The 20968-nt window shown below is 34.1% G+C and overlaps 1 protein-coding gene across 1 annotated transcript in view; it reads left to right on the plus strand.

Moving 5' to 3' along the window:
• Positions 1-395: 395 nt before the first annotated feature.
• The window catches only part of ASPM (assembly factor for spindle microtubules), a 55265-nt gene continuing 34692 nt past the window's right edge, over positions 396-20968 (plus strand). The window contains exons 1-12 of the mRNA XM_051998716.1: positions 396-1581; positions 7391-7534; positions 7874-9386; positions 10823-10912; positions 13117-13263; positions 16183-16428; positions 16751-16818; positions 17170-17311; positions 17429-17559; positions 19025-19200; positions 20434-20579; positions 20663-20748. Coding sequence (XP_051854676.1) covers positions 1276-1581; positions 7391-7534; positions 7874-9386; positions 10823-10912; positions 13117-13263; positions 16183-16428; positions 16751-16818; positions 17170-17311; positions 17429-17559; positions 19025-19200; positions 20434-20579; positions 20663-20748 — 3195 coding nt within the window. The 5' untranslated portion in view covers positions 396-1275. The remainder of the gene's footprint in view (positions 1582-7390; positions 7535-7873; positions 9387-10822; positions 10913-13116; positions 13264-16182; positions 16429-16750; positions 16819-17169; positions 17312-17428; positions 17560-19024; positions 19201-20433; positions 20580-20662; positions 20749-20968) is intronic.

Here is a 20968-nt window from a genome sequence, read left to right on the forward strand (position 1 = left end):
CAGAAAATACAGATGAGAAGACTTGTAAATGGAACATAAATGGGGAAACATCCAGAAAGGCTCACATTTGAGGAATTATGTTGGAAAGAAATAGGTCATGATGGTGAGAAATTCTTCAGTGTTCAACCATTATAGTACTTCTGATTGTCACACTGGAGCAGAAACTTTCAAATGTAGTCCTTATGGGAAGATTTTTGATCACAGCTCTAACCTTATTAAACACGAGAGTTCGTGTTTTTTAAAAAAACCTGTATAATGAACGAGGAGAAAGCATTCATAGAGACTGATGAACCTTATTCAACATTAGAAGTCACATGTAATTGTGGAAAATACTTTGGAAATGATACACCTTAATCAACAATTGAGGGATTTTGCTGCAGAGAAAACTTTTAAGTTGACCTGGAGGTATATTCTGGGGCGGGTAGGTAACAGTGATCAGAATGTGGGGTCTGCTCATCTTCCTAAATTCAAATTCAATTCATTTCTCAACTTCAGACATTTTTCTAGTCTTTGACAAGGCATTTAACCCTCTTTGCCTTAGTAAAATAAAAGTTGGAGAAGGAAATGGCAAAACTACACCATTGTCTTTGCCAAGAAAGGCAAGAAAAAATATAGGGGCATAAATAGTCGGATACGACTGAACTACAATTAGAATGTGGGTTATTTGAGAGGCGGAGATAAGAGTGGAGAAGGCACTGTTATTTATTTTTTTCTATTCTCGGGCCTTAGCACAGTTATACTCTGTGCTCCATCCACCCTTCATTCACCCAAAGAACAAATGCGAGTGGAAAGCAGTTTGCTTGGCAATATTATATGCAGCTCACCCAGGTAACCGCAAGCTTTTGGAAAATGCATTGCGGATACATTTGCCTGAATAACCCTAAGGCTTTCCATCCACCCTTCCGGGGAAGATATCCTCCCTCCCACTGGTGCCTGGCAACCATCAATTTTAAAAAAAGTCGCTGTCGTCCCATTGGTCGGTGACTCTCCAGGCTCCCGTCGCCATTGGCCAGTGCCGCTCCCGGCTTCCGATTGGCGAGTTTGGGATTTTTTGAACCTGGCTGGAGAGGGAGTTGTTCTGAGGTTATTCAGCGATTCGGTGAAGCCCGTCGCTCGCTGGAGTCATAGGATAAACGCTAAAAGAGGCAAAGTTGTCCGCGGTGGGTGTGCGAAAGCCGCGCGGGGGCCAGCCCGGCTAGCCCAAGCTTCTTCCTCCTCGTCCGAAGCCTGCGTGGTCAGCGCAGCGAGGCTCTGCGGAGGGTCTCCCGAGGAGCTATGGCGGCGGGGCACGCGGGACGGGACGCCGCCGTGGGTGACTGGGCGCCGGGGCTCGGCCCAGGGCCGCCTCGAGGGCCGCGGGCATCACGGGCCGCGGAGACCGGCGGCTCTCCGGCGTTCTTGAGGCTCAGTCACTTCTCTAGACCACCCTTCCTCTGCTTCGGCGACGTCCGGGTGGGAGTGTCTCGGACCTTGCCCTTGATCCTGGACAACCCGAACGAGGAGGTGGTGGAGGTGAGCGCGGTTCGGCTCCCGGCGGTGGACAAGGGTTTCAGCATCTCCCCGCAGAGCTGCGTGCTGCAGGTATGTTCGGCGCGTGGGCTGGCGTCTCCTTCCCAGACCTACCAGGTTCTCCCTCCGTGACCTCCCGGCTGCGACAGTTTGGCTGTCTTCCCACAGCCTAGGTCGGGTGTTCTCATTCCTTTAAGGAGAGGGAATCCACGGTGTCCCCATAGAGAGAGATCGAGAAACTGCAGTGCTCCTTAAAGGCACCCACAGCTCAGCTTTCTCGGCTGACTCATTCTGATTTCAGTGGCTAATTGATACAAGATAAGATTCAGTTCAATTCGTTGATTACTGATTTAAAGGACATTATCTACTATCTAGCTTTCATATGTCAGCTAAAATCTCACTGCTAAAAGCTGCTCCCATCCATCCCATCTTAAGGTTAGTGTTTTCCCTTTGGGATTTCTTTTCATCTACCTATAGTAATAGTCCTTTATGTTCAGAGTTGCTCCCCCCAGTTGCCATCTACCCTGTTGGAATATGAGCTCCTTGAAGGATTAGTTTATTTTTCTTTTTATCTCCACTGGTTGGTATACTATAAATACTTAAATGCTTGGTGATGAATGGCATCAAAGCAGTGGGAGAAAACAAGAAACAGATAATTTGTATCTAAGAACTTATTTTTATTTTAATATTTCATGAATAAGAATATCATAATTGCTAATAAGTAACATCAGAACTTATTAGTACTAAGTACTTTTAGTTCATATTAGAAGACAAATAACTTGAGTTATTTTTTGTGTTACTTATCACAGTCAGATAAGGTTTAAACAAATATGAATAGTAAAAGATAATTACTAATAACTAACATTAGTGATTAGTACCCATCTCAGTACTAATTTACCATATTAACTAGTGTTAGTATTAGAACACTAAAAGCTGTGAGACCCAGGAAGGACTTTTCTGTAGGATCCCCAAGTACAATGTTGAAGGAAACCAAGGTTCCCATAGATGAGGCATGGAAGATAAAGGTAGCCTGAGAAAAGTTAGGAAAGTAGGAGATAGAATTCAAGTAAGCTGGTTGGAATATAAAATTCACAGAAGTACTGAATATGTATTGTCTAAATTGGCTGGAAATAAGGGTTTGAAGGCCATTCTTAGGAGTTAGCATTTTCACCATTGAAGATGATGAAAGTAACAGAAGATAACAGGGTCAGACTTATGTTTTTTAGAAGATGGTTTTGGCAGCTATGAATGAATTGGAGAGGATAGTCTCAAAGCTGGAAGACTTAGTAGGAGACTAAAATAGAGTGGTAAAGGGTAATAACTCTGTAAGTTACAGAAGAGATATGTCAGTAGTCATTCCCATTAGCTATTAGAGATGAGAGGTGAGGGAGGAGAAAGACTAAATTTTGAACCTGGGAGGCTGGAATGGTGCCTCCAGTAAAAAAAGGAAATTCAGAGAAGGGGAAGATTGAGCAGGGAAGCAAATTAGTTCCATTTTGCAATGTGTTTTACATATCTTGGAGGAGCTGTCCAGCAACTATTTAGTGATAATGCCCACAAGAGAAGTGAAGATTGGATATGTAGATCTGAAATTCATCTTTTAGAAAGGTGATAATTGAATCCACAGAAACTGATGGGATCATCAAGAGAGAGGAACACAACATAAAATAGAAGCTATGGGAACCCTATGTGTATGATGATCCAGCAAAAGATACTGAAAAGAAGTGAGACAGATAGGAGAACTAAGAGAGAGCAGTATTAGGAAAGCTGAGGGCAAGAAAAGAAACAGTAAAGTATTATATTTTAATATATAGCTTATATTTCAAACCATACAAGTTGCTTTGAAAAAAATTTCTTTCTGGTGTTGGATTTTTTTCCCCCAGTTTGACCCCATGCTACATGGAGCTTAGTAGACAGATTGTTACAAGTTCATCTGAAAAAAGAAAGAACTGGACAGATATTTTTTATCTTAAAACAAAACAAAACAAAGCAAGAAGAAGCAAGCCTCATACTATTTTTCCTATTAAAATGCATAGATTAAATCTTAATTATAGTATGATTTTTCTTAGTGTACATCTTTTTAAAATCTTGTTTTAAACTTATCAATATGTAATCTTGAGACCCAACCTGGGTAAAGCTGGGCTGTTGATAAATAATAATAGCTTCCATTTATATTTTGCTTTAAAATTTATAAAGTACATCTTTTCATTTGTTCTTTGTGACAACAAGATAAGCAGTGCAAGTGGTAGAGTTGAAAGAATGTTGTATTTGGATTCAAAAGACCTGAGTTAAATCTTTGCTCTGCCATTTGTGAGCTGCAGAAGAAATCATTTAAGAGACATTACAGTAAATATGTAAACATCCAATACTGTATATACAAAGTGACTTGGGAGTGGGGGAGAACTAGTAATTGGGAGATTTATGAAAAGTCTCTTGTAGGAGATAGCATTTGGATTTAGCTTTGAAATTGAAGCAGAGGTGAGCTAAGAAAGCATTTGAGGTACAGGTGACAGGCTATGTAAAGATAGAGGTAGGAGACTTAAGGCTATGTAAAAGGAAAAACAGGTAGGCCCTTTTGTCTAGAGGGAGTATGTGAATGGAAGTAATGTGCCAAAGATAGGGAAGAACCAAATTGTGAAGGGCTTAAATTCCCTCCAAAAAAGATGAGTTTGTATTTTATTTTAGGGACATATGGGAACCAGCAAAATTTCTTGTGAGAATCATGGGTAAATCTGTACTTAGGAATGTCAGTATGGCAGCTTTGTTTATGATGGATTAGTGAGAGGTGAAACTGGTTTCGAGGAGACTAGTTAAGACATTGTTTAAGTAGTTTAGGCAAGAGGACAATGAAAGCTTAAACTGGAGTGTATTTTCAGTCTGGAAAGGATTAGATGCAAGAAATACTGTGGAAATAGAATTACTAAAATCTGGTAATTGCGTGGATATGGGGGGGGGGCGCGTTAAGGAGGGTTGAGTTTAAGTAAAGGATTGAGGGTAACTACTAAGGTGTGAATCTAATACCTGGGAAAATGGTAATACCTTTGACAGAAATATTTCCTTTTGAATAGTTGAAAGGAGGATAGTGTTTAGGAGGAAAGATAAGTATATTCAGTTTTGCAAATGTTGAATTTGAGTTATCTGTGGGACTTTCATCAGTGTGAAGATTTGGAAATTTGGGAAAGACAAATGTTGGACTGGAGCTCAGGAGAGACATGGGCTAAATAAATAGATCTGAGAGTCCTCTCTATAGAGTTCAAATTCATCATTAAATCCATGGAATGCAATGAAATTAATTATAAGAGATGAGTACAAGAAGAGTATTGAGAGGGAAAAGGGAAGGATGCAGCATGGAGTCTTGAAGTATGTCCATGGTTGTGAGTTGTAACATGAATCAGGAGAATCACAACAAAAGAGTGTTCAAAATAAACAACAAAAAACCTCCAGAGTTTTTTCTCCAGGAGAGAATCATTGTTAGTCATGCTGGGGAGAGGGGAGTTGTCAAGAAAGATGAAGCCTCAGAAAAGGCCGGATTTACCAATAAAGAGATTATTTTCTTTGAAAGAGAAATTTTCATTGTGTGGTAAAGACAAAGCCTCCAGGATGAAAAGTAAGTGGTTAAGTGAGAAAATAAAGCACATTTAGACATCTTTCTTTTGGACTTTGGCTGCCAAATGGGTTGATAGCTTTAGGAGTTGGTAAGATTTTTAAGGATGAGTGAAGTCTGGGCATATTTATTAGAAGGTGGAAAAGAATCAATGGATAAGGAGAGGTTGAAAATAGAGAGAGATGATTGAAGAGCAAGTTCCTGGGAGAGGCTAAGATCAAAGCATAAGTAGAAGACTTAATCTTGTCAAAAAGGACCACCCCTTCCTACAAAATGGGACAGAAGATAATTTTTTTTTTTTTTTTTTAAGTAAAGGTTGTCTGCTCACAGGAAAAATTCAGGAGTCGTGTTTCTAAGTAGTAGCTTGAGAGAAGAGAGAATTTGGAATAGACTTAGTAAGGAGTTGAGAGAATCAGGTAAGCATAAGTAGATTGATATGCACTAGTGAGGCTCTAATTGAGTTGAGACTCAAACACTACAGATATTATTTCACTTAAAATCATTGTAAATACGTAAACATCCAATACTGTATATAAAAAGTGACTGGGGAGTGGGGGAGAACTAGTAATTGGGAGATTTATGAAAAATCTCTTGTAGGAGATAGCATTTGGATTTAGCTTTGAAATAGAAGCAGAGGTGAGCTATGAGTAGTATAATTTTGTATTGCACCTCATCAGCATCATTGGGTTATTCTTTTGGAAAGAAATGAGTGGCAAATTGGACAAGGGTTAAGGGTAGAAGGTAATATATGGTTTATCTATGATCAAGATATTCAAGGGATGAACAGGGATGGAAGTGTGTATAGAGTGATTTGGAGATTGTTGTGAGGTTAGAGTATAGCATTAAGGATGTGAGAATAGAGAAGAAAGAAGGGCAGATTCTGCTCAGAGAAATTTTAGAGTTATGGCTTGTGGAAGGGAATGTTTTCAGGTGGTGATTAGATTAAAGATGGTATGACCATCCTACTATTTTTGACTGAAATGGTACATGAAGGTGAAGTTCATGGAAACTGAGGCTGATAAACATTTGAGGAGACATCACTGTATAAACTTAAGTCCCTGAATATAAAAGCAGGGGTTGATATGAAGAAAAAGAGAAGTTCAGAAGTTTGGGTTTTGAATTGGAAATGTCATGGGGCAGTCTGTTTGACATGTCTGCTTGGCAATTATGTGCAATTGGAGCTCAGATAAGAAACTGAAATTGGAATTGTAGATCTAGGAATCATAGGAATAGGCATTGAAGTGCCATTTAAATTCATGGGAACTGATGAAGTCATCAAGTGAGGGAACGTAGATTTTGGACAGAATTCTGAGGTATATCCACAGTTTAGGGGAGATGATAGAGCCTGAAAAGCTGTCAAAACAAGTAGGAAGACAAGCAAAAAAAGTGTAGTGTTTTGAAAATTCAGAGAAGACAGTATCTAGGAATGTGATGTTCAGGGGTATCAAAGTCCTTTGAGAAGTCCAGAAAAATGAATGGAAAGAAAAATCCATCAAATCTGGCAATTGAGAGATCATCAGTAACTTTAGAGGGAGCAATTCCAGTTGAGTAATGACAGTGCCAGCAGTTGAGAATTAAGTCAAAAGAGAATGAATGGAGGTAATAAGTGTAAACAGTTTTTTCTAGACTCTTGAGAGAAAGAAAGAAAAGGTAGTGATAGAGTTAAGGGGATGGTAAAATCCACTAAAGCCGTTTTTTGCTTTTTCAAAGGCTTTAGTCTTATTTGGACAGCAGAAAAGGAACCATTAGAGAAGAAGAGACTGAAGATTAGAAAGAACTGCAAGTGGTAGTAAGGAGCAAGATTAGATCTATTCTTGTTCCTGACCCAGCTGGTTAGGAAGCATGAATGAGGGGGCTACATTCTGGCTTCAGTAATGTGGAAGAAGCATTTTCTACTGAAAACTGCAAGTAGTATTAGAAGATGGTGAACTTTTTGCCACCTAATTTGTATGAATTTTCTTTAACTTATTTTTAAACATATTTATTTTTTCACTTAAGACATAAAACAACTTCTGAAATCTACGAAATAATTTAGTTATTGCTTTCATTATTAGTTTTAATACTTGATGTTTATTATATTCCTGAATTTGCCATTAGTATTTGTAAAAATATTTTTCTTCATTTCTACTGAAAATCAGCAATAGTAAAAGTAATTAAGGTTTTTTTCATTAGGGAAAAGATGGAATTGAGAAGTAAAGAAATTGATTAATTTGATTTTAAAATTCTATTTAGGTATAATATGTGTCAAAAGTTTTCTTCCTTGTTATCTTTTTGTAGTCTAAAGAAAGAATTTCTGTTTCTGTAACTTGGACACCAGCCAAAGAAGGTAGAGTACGAGAAATGATAACTTTTCTTGTGAATGACATTCTGAAACATCAAGTAATATTATTAGGTAATGCAGAACAACCAAAAAAGAAAAAGGTAATTCTATTTTAAATTATGAAAATAGTGTTTGTTTGGTTTCACCTTATAAAAGTTAACTTACTAACATAAAAATTATTGATAACTAATTATATATACAAATAGCACTTATTTTATATATTTTCATTTATTCTATTGATAATTATTTGTTTGTCTCTACTAACTCCCTCTTACCCTGTTAAACATACTTAAATTATCATCTTTTTATTGTATGGACTATCTAGTCTATAATGAATCCTAATATCTTAATATAATTTTTTTAGACATTTTATATGATTGATGTTTTATTGCAAATTAACTTTCAACTATCAGCTAACTAATTTTTTGCTTTCTTTTCAGAGGAGTCTTTGGGATACTCTTAAAAAGAAGGATATTTCATCATCTTCAGAGCTTTCTAAAAGGCATTCAAATGATAAAAATGTTAATGATGCTTTTAATGTTTCTCAAAAGAATAACAAAAGAAGCCCATTACAAGCCTGTGAAAATTTATTTGCACTGGAAACATGTTCCCTCTTGGAAAGTAATTCTTTAAATACAGAAGAGAATAAATTGCCTGAATCATCTGTTAGTCCCATTAATAAAAGCCCTAATAAGATTGACACTCCACTTTCTATTCGTCGATCTACCACCTATACCCTTCTTCATGCACCAGTAAACAAAGAGTTATTGAAGGAAGCACAAGATACTAGTGCTTTGCAGAATTTTCATTTGAATGAGGAAGTAATTAGTAAAAAATTATATAATACTGTAACTAAACCAGTTCAAAAAAATGATGTTAAGGGTCATTTGGGTTTCAATAATAAAAAATTACCTATTATTACTCCAGATCATTCTTCAGCTCTGCACATGCCAAACCAAAGAACTTTTCTAAGTCCAGATTCTTTTTTAAGTGATAACTATTTGACTAATAAAGATCTGAAATCTATGGCAGTTCTTTCACCTGAACAGTTTAAGAAGGATGATTCAAAAGATACACATTTTGAGTCACAAAGAATATGTGAAATACACAGACCACTTTTTCAAAGGACAATTTTAAGTCCAGATTCCTTTGTAACTGACAGCTATGAACTAAATGAAGATCTAGAACCGATATCAGTTGATCCTATTCTCTCACCAGATCAGTTTGTAAAAAATAATATAGCTGAGTTGCATACATGTCAGGAAACACTTGAATTTTCACTATTACCTTTATCAAATGAGAATTCTCCAATTTCAAAATCATCGTTTAATTGGAAGAACAGTGAAGTATTACAATTTGTGCCTGAGGATCAAGTATTTCCAAATAGAATCCTCAAAGAAACCAAACTAGTAGAAATTAATTTGGGTTACTCTAGTTCTTCAAATAAGAATGATCATAAGGTTCAGAAAACGATTCAGAAAAATCCTTGTGATTTCAAGGAACAACATAAGAGACGTCCAGTACTTTCAACTACTGTTACTAAAAGTAAGCCAAAGTGTTCTGAGACAAAAAGAACTGGAACAAATAACCCAAAGTCTAGACGGTGTCTTAATAGTACAATGAATCATTGTGAAAATACAGAAACATTTCATGCTTATCTTCCAAATGTACACCCAGTTGTAAATGAATCAAAGAGTGGTAAAGATAGAATAAATTCATTTTCCTTTGGAAGTGCTTTTGTTGGCCATAAAAGAAAAAGTGAAGGAAACTTGGAAGACGTATATGCAAACTCAGCTAACGAATGTATGGAAGTGAGAGAAACCAAAAGAATTCATTTTTCTTGTGCAAAGTCAAAAGCATTGACTGTTGTAAAAACCAAAAAAGCAATTGTAAGATCACCAGCCTCGAAACATATTAATGTCAGAGAGAAGCAAAAGCTGAAGAAGAAAACTGGTGAGTTTCATTTATTTAGTGGAATAAAAACATACTTTCAAAAAACTTTGACAAGGAAAATTCCTTTGGGTTTTAATTTTAGGGAATTTAGTAAAATTTGATTATTAGATTTCATTCCATATCATCTGTAAAGAATATTACTATAATTCAATCTTGTGATTTTGTTTTTTCTCCATGTATATTTAATGAAACCACTTGTTCACTGTCAGATCTTACTAATGACTTTTTTTTGTTAAATTGTTAACTCCATTAAGAATACATTTTCTCTTTTTCTTTACTGAATAAATATAGGATAACTAAATATTGTTGTTAGAATTTTTTTTTCTTCTGCATTAATTTGTAAATCTTTATTAGACATCAGTTAAAAGGGGTCTTAGAACCAATCTGATTAAACTTCATTTTACAGGTGAGGAAAGGAAGAGACTAAGTGACTTGACTGAGGTTATATAGCCATTAAGTATGAGAATTAGGATTTAAATGCAGGTCCTCTTACTTATGAGCAAGTTTTCTTTCCAAAATGTCTTGTTTGTGTTTTCTTGTTAAGTTCCTGATTACTGGTCATCTACTTTGTGGCAAATCCTCCTAATTGATCTGACAGCTTCCAATCTCTCTACCATCCATTTTCCCCACAGTGCTTATGAACATATGGAAAATAATATCCCTGATATACAGCTCTGACCATGTCACTTCTCTGCTCAACAAGCTTCAGTAGGTGACTCTAGTACAAAATACTGCTTACTCTGTCCATCACTTGAAGTCTTGTTCAATCTATCTTCAGGCTGCCTTTCTAGGCTGATCCTATCAACCACCAGCATTATATATTCCAGCTAAATTGATCTACTTACAATTGTTTTCTGTATCTTTCCTATCTGTGCTTTTCATTTTCATCTTATAGAATCCCTAGCTTCCTTTTCAAAGCACAGCTCAGATGCTGTTTTCTATAAAAGGCATTTAATGATCTCCCAATTGTTTTCCCATTCTCAGAAATTTTACTTTATATATATTTTTAAAAAATTTCTGTATGTGTTTAAAATGATGAGGTTGGAAGAGATAACCTTAAAAAGTTTCTTCATTTTCTAAATCTGTGTTCCTAAGATTTTGTGGTATTTGTCTGTAACAGGCCATTCATTTTGTCTTCTTGCCTTTGGTACCTAGCATAGCACCTAACATAAGTGCTCTGTAGATATTTAGCATATTCAGGATTTGTGTATCTTTGAGATACTGTTGCTAATAGTCCTTATCATTGCTATTTCCACTTAGTACTGGTGATAATGAGGTTTTTGTCTGAATATAGAATTATAAACTTTACTACATGTAATAGCAGAGGGTTTGCAGGTTAATTGATTTTAGGTATTGCCTTACTAATCAAATACCTGAGGGACTTTTTTTTTATTATTATTATAACATTAACTTTGATTTTAAATGATCTGTTTTAGGTACTTCGAGCTCTGTCGTCAACAGAATAAATAAACCAGTTGTTGCTGTGGCACAATCCCATTTGACTTTCATAAAACCATTAAAGACAGGTAATTTGATTGAAATCTTTTTTTGGTGGGTAAGGGGGAAGATATGGAAGTTTACACTTGTTTCATTTATGCAAGAAAATTCAAATGTATCAGTCCGTGAGTATTTATTAAGTGCTTACTTAGTGCCAAGCACTGATATACAAAAAAAAAAAAAACAAAGCTCAGTCCTTGACAAGGAGTATGGGGGAGACAACATACAGACAATTATATACACAGAAGATAAATACGTTGTAAATGGAAAACAATTTCAGAAGGAACACACTAGCAAGTAGGAATATCAGAGAAGGGTTTGAGCTGAATCTTGAAGACCAGGAGGAAGAACAAAGGGGTGGAAGATATTCTAAGTAGAGAAGATGGCATGTGAAAAGTCAGAAGGGAGGAGATAGATGTCCTACAGGGTCAGTATTACTAGATCGTAGACTACAAGGAGGGAGAGATGCTTACAGAAGCTGAAAAGGGAGGAAGAATCAGGTTACAAGAAGTTTTAGAAGTCATGTAGAAAGTATATTTGATTCTTGACATAATGTGTGAGTGTAACTTGAGAGAAGGGGACATATATATAAGATGTTGTGAAGGTAGAAACAATAAAACTTGGCTACAGATGTGGGATGAATGTGAGTTGTGACTTAAGTCTATGAGCCTGGTATGTGAAATAATGGTGATTTAATAGAAGGGAGAAGTTGAGAGGAAAGATGATGAGTTTTGTTTTGGCCATTAATTTGTGTGGTACTTGGGGGATAGATAGTTTGAGTTATCTAGTAGACAGCTGGTAGTGTAATATTGGAGGTCAGGAGAGAAGTTAGGACTGAATAAATAGATCTGAGAATCATCTGTATGAAGAGGATTGAATCTGTAGTGAGATAGGGAAAGATTCATTAATTGCCCACTATGTGGCAAACAGTGCTTTGCTCTTGTTATCTTATTTGATAATAGGATTTGATGAGATCTCCAAGGAACATAGCATAGAAGAAAAAGAGAAAAGGACTTGAGGAATAGCCACAGTTAGTGAAACTGACATTTGATACAGCAAGAGACTAAGTAGTGGTCAGAAAGATAGGAGAACCAGTTGAAAGCATAGTGTTGGAAGATCTAGAGAAGAGAAAGTATTCAGAAGTAGAGGGTAGTTATTTATGTCAAAGGCTTCAAAGAAATAAAACAGGATAAAGATAAATAAAAGGCCATTTAGTAATTAAATTATCATTGATGACTTTGGAGAGAGTTCAGTTAAATGATGAGATTGGAAGTCAGCTTGTAGAGGATTTTAGAAGTAGGAGAAGAAGTTAAGATTATTGAAACTCCTTCTGTTGATTGTTGTTGTTGGGTCTCATTTTTCAATCATGTCTGGTTCTTTATGAACCCATTTGAAGTTTTCTTGGCAAAGATACTGGGTATCTTTTCCCATTGGGCCTTGCTTCAATGGGTATGACATTTCCTTCTCCAGCTCATTGTGAAGTTGAGGAACTGAGACAAATGGGGTTAGGTGACTTGTCAGAGTCACACAGCTAGTATATGTCTGAGATCAGATTTGAATTCAAAGTTTTCTTGACTTCAGGACAGCATGTTATCACTAATTAATTGTGAAGGAGAGGCTGTAAAAAATTGGTCATTTTTGTAAGAAAGATTCCTAAATTTATAATGATAAATGAAATTCATCCATGAGGTAGGTTGTTACTGGCATAGTAAAAAAATTCCAATTAAGATTATTTTCTATAACCTACTAATCATTTGTAAAGAAAATTTCCCTAAAATACAAAATTTGGCAATCTAACTTAAATATTGTTTCTACTTTTCCATTTTATAAGGATTAATATTGCTATCAGAGAAATGTGCTGTATTCCCAGTCCTGGGTTTAGTCCTGCATCTAAAACTTAATGGTAATGTGATTCTAAGCAAGCCATTTTCCCTCTTGCTGGCCTAGACAACTCTAATGCTCCTAGATGCAGAAAAGTTGTGCATTAATAAAAGAAATTCCTCACTTGGAATTATATATATATGGATGAAATCACAAGTCTATTTAAAAGAAACACTACTGTTTTTAATATCAGCAATTTTTCTTGATGTTCCATTTTACTCTTTTCAGTGAGTCAGATAATCCCCTTAATAAATGTTTTTGTTCCTTAATGTCTTGTATCTCTGCTTTCTTTTCATATATACTATTTTGAAGAAAAAAATGTTCATTTTATGAAATAAAGGCTTATTTTTAGTCATTCCTAGGCATCCGCTGCCATTTGCTGCTAGAAACATGTTTTATGATGAGCGCTGGAAAGAAAAGCAGGAGCAAGGATTCACATGGTGGTTAAATTTCATTCTAACTCCTGATGATTTAACTGTAAAAGCTAAAACTTCTCAAGGTAAAATAATATTTTCTTTGTCTCAACTTTTAAATATATATTTTCTCTAAGAATTAGTTAATTAATTTGAATATATAACTTTCCAATAGATTTTTGAAAATTATATTATAATTTATTTTTAAATGAATAGGAAATATATAACATTATGACACACGTACTACAAAAAATTATTTTAGTTGACTGAAGTTAAGAAAAATGTATCAGCACTAAAATACTTAGATGGAAAGAAAGGAAAAAATAATCTGTTTACAAGGAGCTCACAATCTAATGAAGAAGACAATATGCAAACAGCTGTATTCAAAGAAGAAAATATACACGACACATTGGAGATGGTCTCAGCGGGAAGGTACTAGTATTAAGGGAGAATGGGAAAGCCTTCATTTAGAAGGCAGAATTTCCTCTTTCCTTTTTTTAATCAGATTTACTAAGGGTTTGTCTATTTTGTTGGTTTTTTCATAGAACCAACTCTTAGTTTTATTAATTAATTCAATAGTTTTTTTACTTTCAATTTTATTGATCTCTCCTTTTATTTTTAGAATTTCAAGTTTAGTGTTTGACTGGGGGTTTTTAATTTGTTCCTTTTCTAGCATTTTTAGTTGCAAGCCCAATTCATTGACCTTCACTTTCTCTATTTTATACAAATAGGCCTCTAGAGATATGAAATTTCCCCTTATTACTGCTTTGGCTGCATCCCATACATTTTGGTATGATGTCTCATTATTATCGTTTTCTTGGGTGAAGTTATTAATTATGTCTATGATTTGCTGTTTCACCCAATCATTCTTTAGTATGAGATTATTTAGTTTCCAATTATTTTTTGGTCTACTTCCTCCTGGCTTTTTGTTGAATGTAATTTTCATTGCATCGTGGTCTGAAAAGGATGCATTTACTATTTCTGCCTTACTGCATTTGAGTTTGAGGTTTTTATGTCCTAATATATGGTCAATTTTTGTATAGGTTCCATGAACTGCTGAAAAGAAAGTGTATTCCTTTCTGTCTCCATTACATTTTCTCCAGAGATCTATCATATCTAACTTTTCTAGTATTCTATTTACCTCTTTGACTTCTTTCTTATTTATTTTGTGGTTTGATTTATCTTATTCTGAGAGTGCAAGGTTAAGATCTCCCACTATTAAAGTTTTACTCTCTATTTCTAGAAGGCAGAATTTCAATATGTTCTTGGGATACAATAGGAAGAGCTTGTTGTTGTTTGTCTTTTGTCCTTTAAAAGGACCAGTGCTACTATAGTTTTGGAGTAAGGTAAAGTGTGTTTGACTAGCTGATCCATCCAGTATAAACTTGGAAGGCTCTGTCACAGGTTGGGCAAAAATAGTTCTGTTTGAACATTTGGCATGCTCTGAGTTTGCACATCTCACAGTTCTTTTGTGCTATTAGGATTTTGCATTGTCAGAAAATTGAACTGTAGCTTCAAACAAACTGAACCCTACTGTTATCTTTCTTCATCTCTTTCTTTTCCTTCCCCATTCTTTCTTTTTCCTTTTCTTAGCTATTCTCTTTTCTCTTTTCTATTTCCCCCTTTCCCATATTACCTTCCCCTTCCATTTTAATATCTCTTTGTTTTGTAGATCTTTAAGTTTGCTGGTGTAGAGGGCTCCAAATGAGAAATTTTTACCAATGCATATCTGCAACTTTGACTCTTAGAAAGTTATCTAGAATGCTGAGAGGTTTAGGAGTTAAGATTAACTTGAGAGGTTAGGTTATGAGATGTCCAAGGTTACATAGCAGTATTTGTTGGAAGTAGTACCTGAACCTACTTCTTTCTGACTTCAATGTCAGTCCTCTATCCATGAAACTATATTGATTCTTAGTGCCATCATAGTTTTAATAGAAGTATATTATCTAGGTCATGGTAAGTAATATTCTCCCTGTCAAACATATCTCTAATATTAGGGGGCATGTGATATTAATACAATAAGCACTGGTTTTAGATTGAGATGTAGCATGGGTTTGAATTTTTTTCTTTGACACGAGTTGCATTTCTTTGGCTATATCACTTAATATATCATTGACATGAACTAACTTGTATGGTGGAGACTCTGGAAATAATGCTATATGCAGAATGGTTTAGTGTAATTTAAGTGTTTAAACCTGAAAAAGAAAAGTGTTTAGAGGTACATGATAGTTGTTTTCAAGTTTTTGAAGAACTTTCTAGTGGAAAAGAAATTATATACTTAATCCTGTGTTACTGTAAAGGTAAAACCTAGTAATAATGGACATAATTTATAGAGAGTCAAATTTTGGCTAAACATGAATAACATAATTAGAATTGATGTCCTTTCCTTCTTTGCAGAGGTAGGGACCTATGGGCATGTAATATTGCCTAAATATCAAATATATCAGCTTTTGCTAATGTGCTTTTTTTTTTTAAAGAACTATTTGTTATAAGAGAAGACTTAAGAAATTAAAATGATATAAAAGCAAAAGCTGTTAATTAGAGCTGAATAATAATGAAATGTGTTTTCCTGAAAAAAAAAATGAGCTTCTGGTAATGCAAATATTCAAGCAAAGATATATTGTCCATCTCTCAAGGTTCTTATAGAAGATTGTGTTGTTCTGTTTTAGTAAATGTTTTTAAGGGTTTATAGGTAATGTCAGTACTTAAAATTTGAAATTGGCTTCCATTTTGAATAAAAATCACATTCTAATAGTTCTTACATTCTTAGTTTTTGTTTTCTTAACTTTACATTTTTGATATCAAAACTATAAACTGTATATTGCTATTGCTTATAGTATGTTGATCTTTGTGAATTACTTTATTTTTACCTTTAAAAAGTGAGGGTTTTTTTTGATAAATATTTTCAAAAGTATTTTAGTTTATCTAAAAACTAAAACCTAAGTTCCATATAACTTTGTAATGACAAGTTAATTAGTCATGTGTTTTTTTTTCTCTTTTGACAGTAAATGCTGTTTCTCTTCTTTTGGGAGTAGAGAATCATTATAAAATAAGTGTTCCAAGAGCACCTACAAAAGATGAAATGTCTCTTAGAGCATATTCTGCTCGATGTAGATTGAATAGATTACGTCGTAAGGCTTGTCATTTATTTACATCAGAAAAAATGGTTAAAGCTATTAAAAAACTAGAAGTTGAGATTGAAGCTAGACGATTACTTGTTCGGAAGGATAAACATCTCTGGAAGGATGTGGGTAAGGACTGCAGAAACCTTGATTTGATATTTATGAATCATTAATAATCAGTGTTTCACATTTAACATTACACAGTTAAGTGCTTAAAGCTCTAGAAGTTATTTTTTTCCCTAAGTCCTAAATTCTGCAAGTATTTAAGAAGTTATATTTTTCTTATAATTTACTATAATTATAATTATACCTTATTTTATATATATATATATATATATATATATTATACTTATAATTTACTTTTCTCATCAAAGTTGTACTTGACTTCATGAATTAAACTGTCGTCATCTTGCTAATTAATAAGCTTGATTGCTTTTTCATAACATTTTAGGGGAACGACAGAAAATCCTCAACTGGCTCTTATCATATAATCCATTGTGGCTCCGAATAGGTTTAGAGGTATGTTATTTTACTTTGGGGAAAAAATTTATATTTAATTTGTATTCATTATTTTGTGTTTTATTTATATCCATTATTGAATAGATTAGAAAGTTTAATAAAATATTTTAGTACTTTTGAGGATAGAAATTATTATATGCCTACAAAGCAAACTCATTATTTTGTAGAATATTAAGTTCCTAGGTTGTTAGATCCCTTCCTTTTATTAAAAAAGGAAAATATGTTTTTAAAAAAAGATGGGGATATGTTAAAAATTGGCTGCAAACCAGGTAACATTTTGTTTTTTTGAAGTATTTGGGATCTAGAGTGGTAGCAAATTGAAAAGAACTAAAAAAACCCCCAATATTTCAGACTGTTTATGGAGAACTGATATCTTTGGAAAACAACAGTGATGTTGCGGGTTTGGCCATATTTATTCTGAATCGTTTACTTTGGAACCCTGACATAGCAGCTGAATACAGACATCCTTCTGTACCTCACCTTTATGGAGATGGTAATTTTTATATTTAAGATGTTATTTCTGAATTTATGCTTCAATCAAAAAACATTTATTAAATATTTACTTTTCCAGGTGCTGCACAAACTTATTAATTTTTGTTTCATTTTTAAGGACATGAAGAAGCTTTGTCTAGGTTCACTTTGAAAAAGTTACTACTACTGATCTGTTTTCTGGATCATGCTAAATTATCTAGACTTATTGATCATGATCCTTGTCTCTTTTGTAAAGATGCAGAATTCAAGGTATGCATTTATCTATTTATAATTTTAACCCTTTTTAATCCTTTGTACTGCACTTAATGATTAGAAATAAATCCATGTTGGTTTGAGATTAAAATTCATCAAATTTGTACCGAATGCCTACCATGCCTGCAAGGTACTGGTTGGTGCTGACATTTAATTTTGGGGAATTATCAGTGGGAAAATTATTTTAACTTTTAATAGTTATTTTTGTAGTTATATATTATTTAGGAAAACTATATTGATCATTGTAGAATATTTAAATTTAACTTTTTAAAAAGTCTTTGTATTATAAACATTTAAGTATTCCCATTTTGGGAGGTCTTAGCAAAGCAAAATAATTTAAAACTAACAATAAAGTGACTTCATCTGAAAGTGCATGCGATATTTCACTTCTGTGGAACCCTTCCATCTCTCTTAAAAATTACTAGAAACTTATTTTTTCTTTCATTCCTCAACTCACTGAAGTTTCTTACAAATACATATTGTTATGTGAAACAAATTCCCTTAATGCTGAAGACAAAAATACATATATCTTCTGCCTTATTACCTCTTTTTAATATAAATAGCATATTTCACTATTTTTCTCTGGATGGTCATTATATTGTTTTGATTATTGTTCCTCCTGATTTCAAAGTTGTTTGGATCTTTTTGTTTGTCTTCTTTTTCTTTCTCTCTCTCTCTCTCTCTCTCTCTCTCTCTCTCTTTTTTTTTTTTTTTTGCTGAGACAATTGGGGTTAAGTAACTTGCCCCGGATCACACAATTAGGAAGTGTCAAGTGTCTGAGAACAGATTTGAACTCAGGTCCTCCTAACTTCAGGGGTGGTGCTTTATCCATTGTGCCAACTAGATACCCCTTATTAGTTTTCACAGTCTGGCTATTGGTGTGTAAATTGTTTTCCTACTTCTACTCATTTCATTCTTCATCAGCCCATAAAAGTACTCAAAATTAGTCCCTTTTAAAATATTGATGTTGTAAATTATTCTTTTGATTTTTTTTTTTTTTTTTATTTTACTCTTCATCCGTCCAAACAAGATTTTTCCAGGTGATTTTGAAATCATCTCTCTCATTTCTTACAACAAAAAAATTCCACATTTGTATTCCTTAATTTATTCAGGCATTTCTCAGTTGTTCAACATCTTAGTTTCCAATGTTTTGTTCCTATAAAAAGAGCTGCTATAAATATATATATTTCAATAAAAGACCTTACCTTCTTTTTTTAATCTCCTTTGGATATAAGCGTAACAGTTTTTGTTAAACTTAATTTTTTTCTAGTGATTTACTATTTCTGCCACATGTAATTTTGATTTGAACTGTGACACAAATGATTAGAATTTAAATGAGATAGCTAATCATTTTCAAATTTTGTTTATTTTTTCTTTGCTGTATATTTTTAATTTTAAACTTGATGTTGTTAATATACTTTAATTAGTAAATGTAAGTATTTTGTATTTTTTTCCTCCTCAGGCTAGTAAAGAGATTCTTCTGGCTTTTTCACGAGACTTCCTTAGTGGTGAAGGTGACCTTTCCCGCCACCTTGGCTTTTTGGGATTACCTGTTAGCCATATTCAAACACCACTTGATGAATTTGAATTTGCTGTAACAAATCTTGCTGTAGACTTAAAATGTGGAATTCGTCTTGTGTAAGTTATGGTTCTTATTAGCACAGAATTAGCACAGAAATTTGGGGTAACCGTGAAAAAAATTTTGCCAGAAACTACCATCTCATGATAGTACAATTTCTTCAAGTTCCTGTGGTCTTTCCATTGTGCTAAATAGTAGCCTTAAGCCTCTCTGATGGCAAATGTAGAGTCCAGGGAGAAATGTGGACTTAACTTGGAAGATGTGATGTAGCCAGATTATTTATGATTTTATATTTTAGTAGAGTTTGTTTTTTAATTTAAGAATCAATAAGAAGTTATATAATCTTTTTAAATAGAAGAGATAGTTATATGCTAAAGGGGTCAGACTGGAGAAATTTGTAGATGTGTAAATGAACACTTGATGGAGGGAAGATAGTATTTATGAAATGCCTACTATGTGCTAGGAACCATGCTAAAAACAACCTTGTCACATATGTATAATTATTATCGCCATTTTGCAGGAAATTGATATAGTAGTTAAATGATTTTCCTGGGGCCACACAACTAGTAAGTTTCTGAGTCCTGATTTGAATTTGGGTTTTCCTAACTCCCAGTCCAGTGCCCTAGTGACTGTGCTATTATAGCTGCCTCCAGGAATCTTTGATTTTGTCACGGTGGGGTAATGTTCGATCAGTGATAGAAATTGAGGATGTTCATGACTTAGTCCCATCTGTACCTTAATAGATAAATAGCATCATAGATTGAAAGCTGAAAGGGTCCTGAGATGCAATCTAGTCTCCTCTCCTGTTAGAGATGAGAATACTGAGACTTGGAGCATACAAAGTAATATTTAACCAAAGCAGGCTTATTGTTAGCAACAGAAGTGGATTTTGAATCCTGCAGTCTTCAGTGACCTCTTTCATGAAGAAAACCTTAAGTGATTTTTGCTTAGAGTATTCAGAAATGGCAGAGGTAAAACCTAAATCTTGCTCTGTCCAAAGTCAAGCTTGGTTCTCTGTATCCTGGGCAGTTATCTTGACTTTTCTCTTGCCACTGGACTTCAGGGACTGCAGAGAATGAAGGTGACCACTTTGGAACTTTTCACAGCTCTGTATTACTAAAATCCACTTCATGTTTAAGTCAAGACATCCTTGAGATGTCATTGATCCTCATTGAGAGCATCACTTGTTTTCATATATGGAAATGTATATGAAAAAAAATCTATAAGCCGGCTTACCTTTTAAAACAAACCAACTACAGTTTAAAGTTGAACCTCCTTTGTATCATTGATAGGAGAGCCATGGAGCTTCTCACAAAGAATTGGAACATTTCAAAGAAACTCAGGATTCCTGCAATAAGTCGCCTTCAAAAGATTCACAATGTTGATATTGTTATTCAAGTACTGAAAGAATATGGAGTTGCATTGAATGATGAGCAAGGTAATAGCTAAATAGAGTTTAAGTTTGTATTTACTTAAGGAAAAATTTATGCATAACTTTTCTGGCTATCTCATCATTTACAGGTAATACAATTCAGTCTAAGGATATTGTGGATGGTCACAGAGAACGAACTCTAGCATTGCTTTGGAAAATAGCACTTACTTTTCAGGTACTGTGGGTTTAATACATTTTTGCAGTACTTTAAAAGCAATTACTAAGCAAATAATATGTTATTATTTGTATATGTATATATAGGTTTACATATTATATATGATTTTATATTATAATTATATGAGAAATATGTAATTTATATGTGTAAATATATTAAATATCTAAATATGTTATAAATACTATAAATAAAAGCAAATTTAAGTGTATCATTCGATTTA

The sequence above is a fragment of the Antechinus flavipes genome, chromosome 4 (genome assembly GCF_016432865.1).
Source record: "Antechinus flavipes isolate AdamAnt ecotype Samford, QLD, Australia chromosome 4, AdamAnt_v2, whole genome shotgun sequence".
In the NCBI taxonomy this organism is placed as follows: Eukaryota; Metazoa; Chordata; class Mammalia; order Dasyuromorphia; family Dasyuridae; genus Antechinus; species Antechinus flavipes.